The sequence below is a fragment of the Chiloscyllium plagiosum genome, unplaced genomic scaffold (assembly GCF_037043375.1).
Source record: "Chiloscyllium plagiosum isolate Xiang-an unplaced genomic scaffold, Cpla_swu_hap1 HiC_scaffold_11, whole genome shotgun sequence".
Taxonomy (NCBI): Eukaryota; Metazoa; Chordata; class Chondrichthyes; order Orectolobiformes; family Hemiscylliidae; genus Chiloscyllium; species Chiloscyllium plagiosum.
In genome coordinates this window covers 264,331-278,940 of record NW_028270149.1, presented here as the reverse complement: position 1 = coordinate 278,940, position 14,610 = coordinate 264,331, and the positions used below count along the sequence as shown (strand labels likewise).

General features: G+C 49.2%; 1 protein-coding gene across 1 annotated transcript in view; it reads left to right on the top strand.

Annotated features, from left to right (window-relative positions):
- Nucleotides 1-1,220: 1,220 nt before the first annotated feature.
- Nucleotides 1,221-14,610, top strand: part of LOC122561984 (glypican-6-like) — a 236,646-nt gene continuing 223,256 nt past the window's right edge. The window contains exon 1 of the mRNA XM_087991818.1: nt 1,221-1,654. Within this exon, the coding sequence (XP_087847944.1) occupies nt 1,498-1,654 (157 nt within the window). The 5' untranslated portion in view covers nt 1,221-1,497. The remainder of the gene's footprint in view (nt 1,655-14,610) is intronic.

The following is a 14,610-nucleotide window of genomic DNA, read 5'->3' as shown; positions in this document are numbered from 1 at the left end:
CCACTATCTTTGAGAGGTCTATCCAACTCTTTCTTAGATGAATCCAGAGACTGGGCCTCCACTGCCCTCTGGGGCAGAGCATTCCACACAGCCACCACTCTCTGGGTGAAGAAGTTTCTCCTGAGCTCTGTCCTAAATGGTCTACCCCGTATTTTTAAGCTGTGTCCTCTGGTTCGGCACTCATCCATCAGTGGAAATATGTTTCCTGCTGCCAGAGTGTCCAATCCTTTCATAATCTTATACGTCTCAATCAGATCCCCTCTCAGTCTTCGAAACTCAAGGGTATACAAGCCCAGTTGCTTCAGTCTTTCAGTGTAAGGTAATCCTGCCATTGCAGGAATTAACCTCGTGAACCTATACTGAACTCCCTCAATAGCCAGAATAGGGTTAGGGTTAGGGAAGATGTAGAGGACCAAATCAAAGGAGCAGGCCATTTGGCCCCTTGAGTCCACACCAACCCTCCAAAGAGCATCCCATCCAGACCCAAGTCCCAAGCCTAACCCCATAACCCTGCATTTCCCATGGCTAATTCACCTAGTCTGCACAACCCTGGACACTGGGCAATTTAGTATGGCTAATCCACCTAACATGCACATATTTGGAAATCATCAGAGAAGTTAGTGATCGTAACATTAGATAGTGCTTACAATTGAGGACTTTAACTATCTGAATGTAGATCTTTACAGTGATTGCTGGAAAAGCTCAACAAGTCTGGCAGCATCTGTGAGACGGAAATCAGGAGGGCAAAAAGTGGACATGAGATAGCTTTCACTTTCTGCCATGGTGGAACTCGTGTTCAGAAGGGTCACTGGACCCGAAACGTTAACTCTGCTTTCTCGCCACAGTTGCTGAGTTTTTCCAGCAATTTGTTTCTGTTCTGATTTCCAGCAACCGTAGTTCTTACGGCTTTTATAAAATCAAACCCATGTCCCCAGTCTGCATCTTTTAAATTCTCGTTGTTTTAGACTGGACCAAAATGGAAAGTGGATTGCTGTAAAAGGAGTTGTACTGCTCCTCTCCCTCTCCTTCGCCGCTCCTTTGTTCCTCGCGTGTGAATGAGTCGCTTTCTTACCAAATTTCATTCATTAATTTCGTGTCCAAGGCCCGCCTTAACGTTTCCTTTATTCAATCAGGTGAGTAGCCTTGATGATTGACGTTTGTCATTGGCCAATACCGGCGCGGTAAAGTTTAGTCTGAGAGTCGGCTCCGCGGTTACAAAGTTCGGGACTCTCTCCCCCGGAGTCCCTTTACCGGGAGCGGTGTGAGCAGTTCCGGGCGGTTCATGGAGGCCGCTGTTCACTCCGTCTATCGGTGCAGGCCTTGCGGTGATGGACTCTGGATCGAATAATGCGCGGCGGCCGTGCTGAGTTCCCGTAGCTCTTTGTGAACTTTTCCCGGGCCGCTTCCCCCTGCCGGATCCCTCCCCCCCACTTCCAACCTCCCGGACAGCGGACTCCGGCCACTTCTGTGCTCGTTGGCTCCGACTCTGTTCGCACTATGTCCCTGCTGCCCCAGTGCGCCCTAGCTCTGGCCCTTCTCCTGCTCTGCGGCTCCGCTTGGTCTGAGCTCCCAAACCGAAATTGCTCAGAACTGCTGCAAGTTTCCAACCCGAGGGGCATCGGCCATAGTAACATCCGCCAGCAAGGCAAGGAGGGTAAGTGACAGCCCAGGGTGGGGGTGGGATAGTGAGGCCGCTGTGGGAGGGGACTGGAGAAAACGTTTTAGTTTGTACGTTTGATCGTGAGAAATTTTTGAACTGAACCAAAACAGTGGAAAATACTGCGGGTGGAGGACCATCGAGAATGGGGCTGTAACTGTGGACTGCTTTAATGGTCAGTGAGGGGAGTGGGAAGGGTCATGGGAATTGGAATAGGGGTGCTTTCTGGGTACTCAGGGGCTGGTGGGGTTGGGTGACTTCTTGAGGAGGGTCGAGAATCCAGTGGCTGTCTGAGGTACTGCTCATCCTGTGATGAGAGACTGGTATCGTAGGGCAGGAGTTTGAGATGGCTGTAGGGGTTTGGTCTGGGCATTTGGGGCAGAGGATGGAGAGAATAGCCTCCACTTCAGTTCCTTAGTGAAGAAGTTATAGGGTCTTGAGGCCATTGTTTTGCAGGTATGGTGTTTGGCTATCTGGATAAGGGAAGAAGAAAAGGAAGTTGTCATTCTTTCCTCTGAATGATGGTTTGGCTGTTGTGGATTCAGAGTCCAGTCCCTTGCTAAATGTTACGCTAACTTAAAGTTTGGTATCCTCAATGTTATGGCTGTGTGGTCATTCCTTTGTAAAGACGCTGAGCAAGTGTTTCTAATTGTAGGTTGAAGGAAACAGACACCTCTTGGTTTTTGCTATGACAGGCTGTGTGGATTATTGGGCCACACACTCCGTATTTGATAAGTTTTGATGCTGAGAACATTTTGAAGGAGAGCATGGAGGGATTTTCTTAGAGTGATCTCAGTAGAACACTGAATTCAGGTTGGGGTGGGGTGATTCGGGCCAAGTGTACATGAGAGTATCATTTGTACTTCATGTGTATTGTATTTTTATGTTTTGGCCTATGTCCATTGCAGTTTCAGTGGTATGTGTATGTGTTTGTCTTTGTGTTACTTCATGCCAGTTTTAGTTGAGAGAATGTTCATTCCATTTCACAATAAGAGAAAACTTTTATGCAAAGCTGTGTGCCTTGAGCAGTGTGTATTTGAACTGTTAACCTGTCCCTGTATTTTATCTGTGTACTGTAAGGAAGGCTGGATTGTACGAGCTACACTGATATAGAATGCTGCATGTGATTCTTGCCATTAGAATAGTACAAAGTGTATATGAATCTCTTTTAAATTCCTGGATATTTCAGCCAACTAAAACCAAGCTTAACCTGTCATCATTACAGATTGAGCAGATATAATGAGTATTTGCAATAATATTAATCAACAATCTAACCAGGTTTAGTGGTACTAGTTTGGATAATAATGTTCACAGACCAATCTGTCAGTTTCAAAAGTTCGCAGATGAGTTTAAACATGTTTAATCACTGCACTGCATCTTAACATTCACCAAAAAGCATTTAAGCAAGAAATTATTGATCTGTAACTGGCTGAAAAAAATGCTAGTAAATGTAATTAGGCCCAAGCTATTTTCTTTTTTCTGTTTCATCTTTCTTTCTCTTCTCTCCCTTCCCAGGCCAGTTGCTTTTATTTCTTGTTTGAATGGCCAAATAGGCTGCATTCTCCACACGAACAAAGAACTTAGCTATTTTGCTCAAGTCCTTCAGGGACCACCAAGGTCTTCGTCTTCTGCAGTGTAATTCCGCAGCACTTTCAACAATAACAAAAATGCATGACTGAATCACTGAAAAATTTCAGAATGTTCGGAGCATTGAACTGCGTCTCGACTGCTGTCAACACAGGCTAACTCGGCTGCTGTCTGTACTATGGCAGCCTCAGATATGATTTGGGTAGTGGCTGAGGAATGTTTTTGAATTCAGATGACGTGTTCTGTATGAAAGAATGATTTCGGTAACGGCTGTCTGTGTCTCTGCGTCTCTGTCTGTCTCATTTTATGAACATGTGAATTACAAGCAAGAGTAGCCAATTTGGCCCCTCTAATTTGCTGTGAATTCAATGTGATCGTGCCAGATCTGATTCGTGTCTCAGCTCCACATTCCTGATTATGCCTGATCATGATTGATTCCCATTAAGATTTTCTGTACTGTCATTCTGCTCTATTTGAAAACGACTTGGGAATGTTGGGTAAATCAGTCATGTTATGGTTGTGGAGGAGGACATTTAGCTGAAAGTGTTGCTGGAAAAGCGCAGCAGGTCAGGCAGCATCCAGGGAACAGGAGAATCGATGTTTCGGGCATAAGCCCTTCTTCTTGTGTATTGTATTTTTATGTTTTGGCCTATGTCCATAGCAGTTTCAGTGGTATGTGTATGTGTGGTATGAAGAAGGGCTTATGGCCGAAACGTCGATTCTCCTGTTCCCTGGATGCTGCCTGACTTGCTGTGCTTTTCCAGCAACACATTTTCAGCTCTGATCTCCAGCATCTGCAGACCTCACTTTCTCCTCGAGGAGGACATTTAGCCCACTGTGACTGCAGTAGCTCTCCAAATGGTGAGCACCATGACAAAATGCCATTCTCTAGCCTTATCCCTATACCCTTGTACAATTTCTGTTTAAATAGTCATTTGATGCCCTCTTGAAAGCCTCAATGGAGCATGCTCCTGCCACATCCAAGCAGTGCATTCCAGACTGGAGCCTCTTGCATTTGCTTCTTTTACAAATAAGTGTCAAAGAGATGAACAGCATGGAAACAGACCCTTTGGTCCTACCCATCCATGCCGACCAGAAATCCCAACCCAATCTAATCCCACCTGCCAGCACCTGGCCCATATCCCTCCAAACCCTTCTTATTCTTATTCATATACCCATCCAAATGCCTTTTAAATGTTGCAGTTATACCAGCCTCCACCACTTTGTTCCATACATGTACAACTCTTTGTGTGAAAAAGTTGCCCCTCAGGTCTCTTTTATATCTTTCCCTCCTCACCCTAAACCTAAGCCCTCTAGTTCTGGACTCCCCCACCCCAGGGAAAAGACTTTGTCTATTTATCTTATCCATGCCCCTCATGATTTTATAAACTCCTATAAGGCCCACCTCTCAGCCTCTGATGCTCCAGGAAAAACAGCCCTAGCCTATTCAACCTCTCTCTATAGCTCAAATCCTCGAACCCTGGCAACATCCTTGTAAAAGGGTCCTTTTCTGAACCCTTTCAAGTTTCATGTCTCAGAGAGGATGCAGAATGCTGTCAAGGGGGAGAGGGGCCAGCAGGAGGTCATTGTGCACTGTGGAACCAATGACATAGGAAGGGAAAAGGTTGAGATTCTGAAGGAAAATTACAGGAAGTTAGGCAGGAATTTAAAAAGGAGGTCCTCGAGAGTAGTAATATCTAGATTACTCCCAGTGCTACGAGCTAGTGAGGGCAGGAATAGGAGGATAGAGCAGATGAATGCATGGCTGAGGAGTTGGTATATGGGAGAAGGACTCACATTTTTGGATCATTGGAAGCTGTTTTGGAGTAGAAGTGACCTGTACAAGAAGGATGGATTGCACCTAAATTGGAAGGGAACTAACATACTGGCAGGGAGATTTGCTAGAGCTGCTTGGGAGGATTTAACGTGAGGGGGTGGGACCCAGGGAGATAGTGAGGAAAGATTTCAATCTGAGACTGGTACAGTTGAGAACAAAGGTGAGTCAAATAGTCAGGGCAGGCAGGGACAAAGCAGATAACAAGGTAGGACTGATAAATTAAACTGCATTTATTTCAATGCAGGAGGCCTAAAAGGGAAGACAAATGAACTCAGGACATGTTAGGAAAATGGGACTGGGATATCATAGCAATTGCAGAAACATGGCTGAGGGATGGGCAGGACTGGCAGCTTAATGTTCCAGGATACGAATGCCAAAGGAAGGATAGAAAGGGAGGTATGAGAAGAGGGGAGTGGCATTTTTGATGAGGGATAGCATTACAGCTGTACTGAGGGAGGATATTCCTGGAAATATATCCAGGGAAGTTATTGGGGTGGAACTGAGAAATAAGACAGGGATGATCACCTTGTTGTGATTATATTATAGACCGCCTAATAGTCAGAGGGAAATTGAGAAACAAATTTGTAAGGAGATCTCAGTTATCTGTAAGAATAATAAGGTGGTTATGGTAGGGCATTTTAACTTTCCAAACATTGACTGGGACTGCCCTAGTGTTAAGGGTTTAGATGGAGAGGAATTTCTTAAGTGCGTACAAGACAATTTTCTGATTCAGTATGTGGATGTACCTACTAGAGAAGATGCAAAACTTGACCTACTTTTGGGAAATAAGGCAAGGCAGGTGACTGAGGTGTCAGTGGGGAAGCACTTTGGGGCCTGAGACCATAATTCTGGAAAAGGATAGACCAGAACTAAAAGTTGAAGTTCTAAATTGGAGGAAGGCCAAATTTGATGGTATTAGGTAAAAACTTTCAAATCAGCTGGAAGATGGGACGCCTTCAGAAATGAGATAACAAGAGTCCAGAGAAAGTATATTCCTGTCAGGGTGAAAGGGAAGGCTGGTAGGTATAGGGAATGCTGGATGACTAAAGAAATTGAGAGTTTGGTTAAGAAAAAGAAGGAAGCTTATGTCAGGTATAGACAGCATAGATTGAGTGAATCCTGAGAAGAGTACAAAGGCAGTAGGTGTATATTTAAGAGGGAAATCAGGAGGGCAAAAATGGGACATGAGATAGCTTTGACAAATAGAGTTAAGGAGAATCCAAAGGGGTTTTTACAAACACATTAAGGACAAAAGGGTAACGAGGGAGAGTATTGGGCCCCTCAGAGATCAGTAAGATGGCCTTTGTGTGGAACTGCAGGAGATACTAAATGACTATTTTGCATCCATGTTTACTGTGGAAAAGGACATGGAAGATATAGAATAGACAATGATAGATAATAGATGCAGGAGTAGGCCATTCTGCCCTTCGAGCCTGCACCGCCATTCAATATGATCATGGTTGATCATCCTTAATCCGTATCCTGTTCCTGCCTTATCTCCATAACCCTTGATTCCACTATCCTTAAGAGCTCTATCCAACTCTTTCTTAAATGAATCCAGAGACTGGGCCTCCACTGCCCTCTAGGACAGAGCATTCCACACAGCCACCACTTTCTGGGTGAAGAAGTTTCTCCTCATCTCTGTCCTAAATGGTCTACCCCGTATTTTTAAGCTGTGTCCTTTGGTTCGGCACTCACCCATCAGCGGAAACATGCTTCCTGCCTCCAGAGTGTCCAATCCTTTAATAATCTTATATGTCTCAATCAGATTCCCCCTCAGTCTTCTAAACTCAAGGGTAGCTGAAAATGTGTTGCTGGAAAAGCGCAGCAGGTCAGGCAGCATCCAGGGAACAGGAGAATCGACATTTCAGGCATAAGCCCTTCTTCAGGAAGGGCTTATGCCCGAAACGTCGATTCTCCTGTTCCCTGGATGCTGCCTGACCTGCTGCGCTTTTCCAGCAACACATTTTCAGCTCTGATCTCCAGCATCTGCAGACCTCACTTTCTCCTTTAAACTCAAGGGTACACAAGCCCATTCGCTGCACTCTCTCAAAAGCCAGAATGTCTTTCCTCAACTTTGGAGACCAGAACTGCACACAATACTCCAGGTGTAGTCTCACCAGGGCCGTGTACAGCTGCAGAAGAACCTCCTTGCTTCTATACTCGATCCCTCTTTTTATGAAGGCCAGCATGCTATTAGCCTCCTTCATTACCTGCTGTACCTGCATGCTTACCTTCATTGACTGGTGTACAAGAACACCCAGATCTCTTTGTACTGCCCCTTTACCTAAATTGATTCCATTTAGGTAGTAATCTGTCTTCCTGTTCTTGCCACCAAAGTGGATAACCATACATTTATCCACATTAAACTGCATCTGACCACTCACCTAACCTGTTCAGGTCACCCTGTAATCTCCTAACATCCTCCTCACATTTCACCCTGCCACCCAGCTTTGTATCATCAGCAGATTTGCTAATGTTATTACTAATACCATCTTCTATATCATTAATATATATTGTAAAAAGCTGCGCCCCAGTACTGATCCCTGCGGTATCCCACTGGTCACTGCCTGCCATTTCGAAATGGAGCCGTTTATCACTACTCTTTGTTTCCTGTCAGCCAACCAACTTTCAATCCAAGTTAGTACTTTGCCCCCAATACCACGCGCCCTAATTTTGCTCACTAACTTCCTATGTGGGACTTTATCAAAAGCTTTCTGAAAGTACAGGTACACTACATCTACTGGATCTCCCTCATCCATCTTCAGAGTTACATCCTCAAAAAATTCCAGAAGATTAGTCAAGCATGATTTCCCCTTCATAAATCCATGCTGACTCTGTCCTATCCTGTTACTACTATCCAGATGTGTCGTAATTTCATCCTTTATAATAGACTCCAGCATCTTTCCCACCACTGAGGTCAGACTAACTGGTCTATACTTTCCTGCTTTCTGTCTCCCACCTTTCTTAAAAAGTGGTACAACATTATGGGCGGCACGGTGGCACAGTGGTTAGCACTGCTGCCTCACAGTGCCAGAGACCCGGGTTCAATTCCCGCCTCAGACGACTAACTGTGTGGAGTTTGCACGTTCTCCCCGTGTCTGCGTGGGTTTCCTCCGGGTGCTCCGGTTTCCTCCCACAGTCCAAAGATGTGCAGGTCAGGTGAATTGGCTATGCTAAATTGCCCGTAGTGTTAGGTAAGGGGTAAACGTATGGGTGGGTTGCGCTTCGGCGGGTGGGTGTGGACTTGTTGGGCCGAAGGGCCTGTTTCCACACTGTAAGTAATCTAATCTAATCTAATTAGCCACCCTCCAATCCGCAGGAACTGATCCCGAATCTATCGAACTCTGGAAAATAATCACCAATGCATCCACGATTTCCCGAGCCACCTCCTTCAGTACCCTGGGATGTAGACCATCCGGCCCAGGGGACTTATCAACCTTCAGACCTAACAGTCTCTCCAACACCAAATCCTGGCAAATATAAATTCCCTTCAGTTCAGTTCCTTCAGCCACTGTTACTTCGGGGAGATTGCTTGTGTCTTCCCCAGTGAACACCGATCTGAAGTACCAATTCAATTCTTCTTCCATTTCTTTGTTCCCCGTAATATATTCCCCTGTTTCTGTCTTCAAGGGCCCAATTTTATTCTTAACCATTTTTTTGCCTTACATATACCTAAAAAAAGCTTTTACTATCCTCCTTTATATTCTAGGGAAATCGATGGTGACACCTTGAAAAATGTCCATATTACAGACGAGAAAGTGCTGGATGCCTTGAAATGCATAAAAGTGGATAAGACCCCAGGACCTGATCAGATGTATCCTAGATTCTAGACTAGAGTGGTGCTGGAAAAACACAGCAGTTCAGGCAAAATCTGAGGAGCAGGAAAATCGACGTTTCGGGCAAAAGTCCTTCATCAGGAATATCGGCAGAGTGCCTGCAGGGTGGAGAGATAAATGAGAGGATGTTGGGGGTGGGGAGACAGTAGCATAGAGTACAATGGGGGTGGGGATGAAGGTGATAGGTCAGAGAGGAGGGTGGAATGGATAGATGGAAAAGAAGATAGGCAGGTAGGACAAGTCATGGGGACAGTGCTGAGCTGGAAGTTTGGAGCTGGGGTGAGGTGGGGGAAGGAGAAATGAGGAAACTGGTGAAGTCCCCATTGATGCCCTGGGGTTGAAGTGTTCCGAGGCAGAAGATGAGGCATTCTTCCTCCAGGCGTCTGGTGGTGAGGGAACAGCGGTGAAGGAAGCCCAGAACCTCCATGTCCTCGGCAGAGTGGGAGGGGGAGTTGAAATGTTGGGCCACGGGGCAGTGTGGCTGATTGATGTGGGTGTCCCAGAGATGTTCCCTGAAGCACTTTGCTAGGAGGCGTCCAGTGTCCCCGATGTAGAGGAGACTGCATCGGGAGCAACGGATACAATAAATGATTTTGGTGGATGTGCAGGTAAAACTTTGGATATGGAAGGCTCCTTTGGGGCCTTGGATGGAGGTGAGGGAGGAGGTGTGGGTGCAGGTTTTGCAATTCCTGTGGTGGCAGGGGAAGGTGCCAGGATGGGAGGGTGTTGGGGGGTGTGGACCCGACCAGGTAGTCATGGAGGGAATGCTCTTTGCGGAAGGCAGAAAGGGGTGGAGAGGGAAATATATCCCTGGTGGTGGGGTCAGTTTGGAGGTGGCAGAAATGTCGTCGGATGATTTGGTTTATGCAAAGGTTGGTAGGGTGGAAGGTGAGCACCAGGGGGGTTCTGTCCTTGTTACGGTTGGAGGGGTGGGCTCTGAGGGCGGAGATGCGTTGGAGGGCATCTTTAACCACGTGGGAAGGGAAATTGCGGTCTCTAAAGAAGGAGGCCATCTGGTGTGGAACTGGTCCTCCTGGGAGCAGATATGGCGGAGGCGGAGTTGGGAATACGGGATGGCATTTTTGCAGGAGGTAGGGTAGGAAGAGGTGTAATTCAGGTAGCTGTGGGAGTCGGTGGGTTTGGAAAAAAATGTCGGTGTCAAGTCGGTCATCATTAATGGAGATGGAGCGATTCAGGAAGGGGAGGGAGGAGTCAGAGATGGTCCAGGTAAATTTAAGGTCAGGGTGGAATGTGTTGGTGGAGTTGATGAATTGCTCAACCTCCTCGCGGGAGCACGAGGTGGCGCCAATGTAGTCATCAATATAGCGGAGGAAGAGGTGGGGAGTGGTGCTGGTGTAACTACGGAAGATGGACTGTTCTACGTAGCCAACAAAGAGACAGGCATAGCTGGGGCCCATACGGGTACCCATGGCTACCCCTTTGGTCGGGAAGAAGTGGGAGGATTCGAAGGAGAAATTGTTGAGGGTGAGGACCAGTTCAGCCAAACGAATGAGTATGTCGGTGGAAGGGTACTGTTGGGGACGTCGGGAGAGGAAGAAACGGAGGGCTTGGAGGCCCTGGTCAATGTGGTTCGAGGTGTAGAAGGATTGGATATCCATGGTGAAGATGAGGCCTTAGGGGCCAGGGAAACGGAAATCTTGGAGGAGGTGGAGGGCATGGGTGGTGTCTCGAACGTATGTGGGGAGTTCCTGGACTCGGGGGGTATAGGACAGTGTTGAGATAGGTGGAGATGAGTTCAGTGGGGCAGAGCATGCTGAGACAATGGGTCGGCCAGGGTGTCAGACATGTGGATTTTGGGAACGAGGTAGAACTGGGTGGTGCTGGGTTCCTGGACTATGAGATTGGAAGCTGTGGGTGGGAGATCTCCTGAGGTGATGAGGTTCTGTATGGTCTGGGAGATGATGGTTTGGTGATGGGGGGTGGGGTCATGGTCGAGTGGGCAGTAGGTCGAGGTGTCTTTGAGTTGGCATCTGGCTTCAGCAGTGTAGAGGTCAGTGCGCCAGACTACCACTGCACCCCCTTTATCCGCTGGCATGATGGTGAAGTTGGGATTGGAACAGAGGGAGTGGAGGTCTGTGTGTTGTGAGGGTGAGAGGTTGGAGTGGGGGAGGGGGGGGGTAGACAGGTTAAGGCAGCTAATGTCTCGGCGGCAGTTGGAAATCAAGAGGTCGAGGGCGGGTAATAGGCCAGCACGGAGTGTCCAGGTAGATGGAGTGTGTTGGAGATGGGCGAAGGGGTCCTCGGAAGGTGGGCAGGAGTCCTGATTGTAAAAGTAAGCTCGGAGGCGGAGGTGGCGGAAGTGTTTGACGTCATGGCATGTATTAAATTCATTGATGTGTGGGCGGAGGGGGATGAAGGTGAGTCCTATGCTGAGGACTGATCTTGCGTCCCCAGTGAGAGGGAGGTCTGGAGGGATGGTGAAAATTCGGCAGGGCTGGGAGCTGAGACTTGGTGTGGGTGTGGAGCTAAGGAGTGGGGCGGAGCCTGCAACTGGGGTGGGTGTGGTGGTGGGGGGAATGGAGGTGGAGTCATGAGCAGGGGTGGTCCCCGCAGGGTTCTGGGAGCGGGGATGGTGACAGTGGGATCTGTGGGGAGGGGGGTGTGTCAGCAGAATGCAGGTGAGTGGCGTTGGGGGTGAAAGTGGTGGCAAACACTGCAGTCAGGGGGGTGGAAGTCACTGAGTGTGTGACATCTGCGATGATGTGAGAGACTGAAGTTAAAAGATAAAAGTTTGTTGTACTTACAGTTTTTGATATTTGAGACGGTGTTGAAATATTGTTTGTTATCTACCCACCTCAATAACTCAGCCCATGGAACTGCTCGGACGCCATTAGCCATGCGGCTGGTGCAGCTACCGTCCCCACAGTGATTGATGAGGTCACTTCCGCCCCCCCATCATGGCCGCTTCCACAGCGACTTCCGCTCCTCACAATTTCTCATGCACCACACGTGACATCACTTCTGCCCCTCGCATCATTGCTGATGTCACATGCTCAGTGACGTTTCTCCGCCCCCCCCCCCCCCCCCCCCCCAACTGCCATGTTTGTCACCACTTCCGCCCCCACCAGCGCCACTCACCTGCATTCTGCTGACACGCCCTCCCACAGACCCCACTGTCACCATCCCTGCCCCCCAGAACCCAGCGGGGAACACCACACCTGCTCATGACTCCACACCCACTCTAGTTACAGGCTCTGCCCCCACTCCCAGCTCTACACCCACACCGGGTCCCAGCTCCTAGCCCTGCTGAGTTTTCACCATCCCTCCAGACCTCCCCCTCACTGAGGACGAACGATCAGTCCTCAGCAAAGGACTTGCCTTCATCCCCCTCCGCCCATGCATCAATGAATTTAATACACGCCATGATGTCGAACACTTCTGCCACCTCCGCCTCCGAGCTTACTTTTACAATCAGGATTCCTGCCCACCTTCCGAGGACCCGTTCGCCCGCCTCCAACACACTCCATCTACCTGGACACCCTGTGCTGACCTATTACCCGCCCTCGACCTCTTCAATTCCAACTGCTGCCAGGACATTAACTGCCTCAACCTATCTACTCCCCCTCCCCCACTCCAACCTCTCACCCTCACAACCTGAAGCCCTCTGCTCCAATCCCAACTTTATCATCAAGCCAGCGGATAAAGGGGGTGCAGTGGTAGTCTGACGCACTGACCTCTACACCGCTGAAGCCAAACGCCAACTCGAAGACACCTCCTTCATCCGCCCCCTTGACCATGACCCCACCCCCCATCACCAAACCATCAACTCCCAGACCACACAGGACCTCATCACCTCAGGAGATCTCCCACCCACAGCTTCCAATCTCATAGTCCGGGAACCCCGCACTGCCCGGTTCTACCTCCTTCCCAAGATCCACAAGCCTGACCACCCTGGCCGACCCATTGTCTCAGCATGCTTCTGCCCCACTGAACCCATCTCTACCTACCTCAACACTGTCCTATTCCCCCTAGTCCAGGAACTCCCCACATTTGTTCGAGACACCACCCATGCCCTCCACCTCCTCCAAGATTTCCATTTCCCCGGCCCCCAAGACCTCATCTTCACCATGGATATCCAATCCCTCTACATCTCTATACACCATGGCCAGGGCCTCCACGCCCTCCGTTTCTTCCTCTCCCGACGTCCCCAACAGTACCCTTCCACCGACATACTCATTCGTTTGGCTGTACTGGTCCTCAACCTCAACAATTTCTCCTTCGAATCCTCCCACTTCCTCCAGACCAATGGGGTAGCCATGGGCCCCAGCTATGCATGTCTCTTCGTTGGCTATGTAGAACAGTCCATCATCCGTAGTTACACCGGCACCACTCCCCACCTCTTCCTACATTGATGACTGCATTGACGCCACCTCATGCTCCCGCGAGGAGCATGAGCAATTATCAACTTCACCAACACGTTCCACCCTGACCTTAAATTTACCTGGACCATCTCGTGACACCTCCCCCCCCCCCCCCCCCCCCCCCATCCCCCCATTCCTCATTCCTGGACCTCTCCATCTCCATTAATGACGATCGACATTTTTTACAAACCCACCGACTCCCACAGCTACCTGAATTACACCTCTTCCCACCCTACCTCCTGCAAAAATGCCATCCCGTATTCCCAATTCCTCCGCCTCCGCTGTATCTGCTCCCAGGAGGATCAGTTCCACCACAGAACACACCAGATGGCCTCCCTGGTGCTCACCTTCCACCCTACCAACGTTCACATAAACCAAATCATCCGACGACATTTCCGCCACCTCCAAGCTGACCCACCACCAGGGATATATTTCCCTCTCCCTCATAGTCCCACAACCCCGCACCGCCCGTTTCAACCTCCTGCCCAAAATCCACAAACCTGACTGCCCCGGACGACCCATCGTCTCAGCCTGCTCCTGCCCAACCGAACTCATCTCGGCATACCTCGACACGGTCCTGTCCCCATTAGTCCAAGAACTCCCCACCTACGTTCGTGACACCACCCACGCCCTCCACCTCCTCCAGGATTTCCGCTTCCCCGGTCCCCAACGCCTCATCTTCACCATGGACATCCAGTCCCTGTACACCTCCATCCCCCATCACGAAGGACTCAAAGCACTCCACTTCTTCCTTTCCCGCCGTACCACCCAGTACCCTTCCACCGACACCCTCCTTCGACTGACTGAACTGGTCCTCACCCTGAACAACTTTTCTTTCCAATCCTCCCACTTTCTCCAAACAAAAGGAATAGCCATGGGCACCCGCATGGGCCCCAGCTATGCCTGCCTCTTCGTAGGGTATGTGGAACAATCCATCTTCCGCAACTACACTGGTCCCACCCCCCATCTTTTCCTTCGCTACATTGATGACTGTATCGGCGCTACCTCGTGCTCCCACGAGGAGGTTGAACAGTTCGTCCACTACACTAACACCTTCCACCCCGACCTCAAATTCACCTGGACAGTCTCGGACTCCTCCCTCCCCTTCCTAGACCTTTCTGTTTCTATCTCAGGCGACCGAATCAACACGGACATCTACTACAAACCAACCGACTCCCACAGCTACCTGGACTACACCTCCTCCCATCCTGCCCCCTGTAAAAACGCCATCCCATTCTCCCAATTCCTTCGTCTCCGCCGCATCTGCTCCCAGGAGGACCAGTTCAAAATACGTACAACACAGATGGC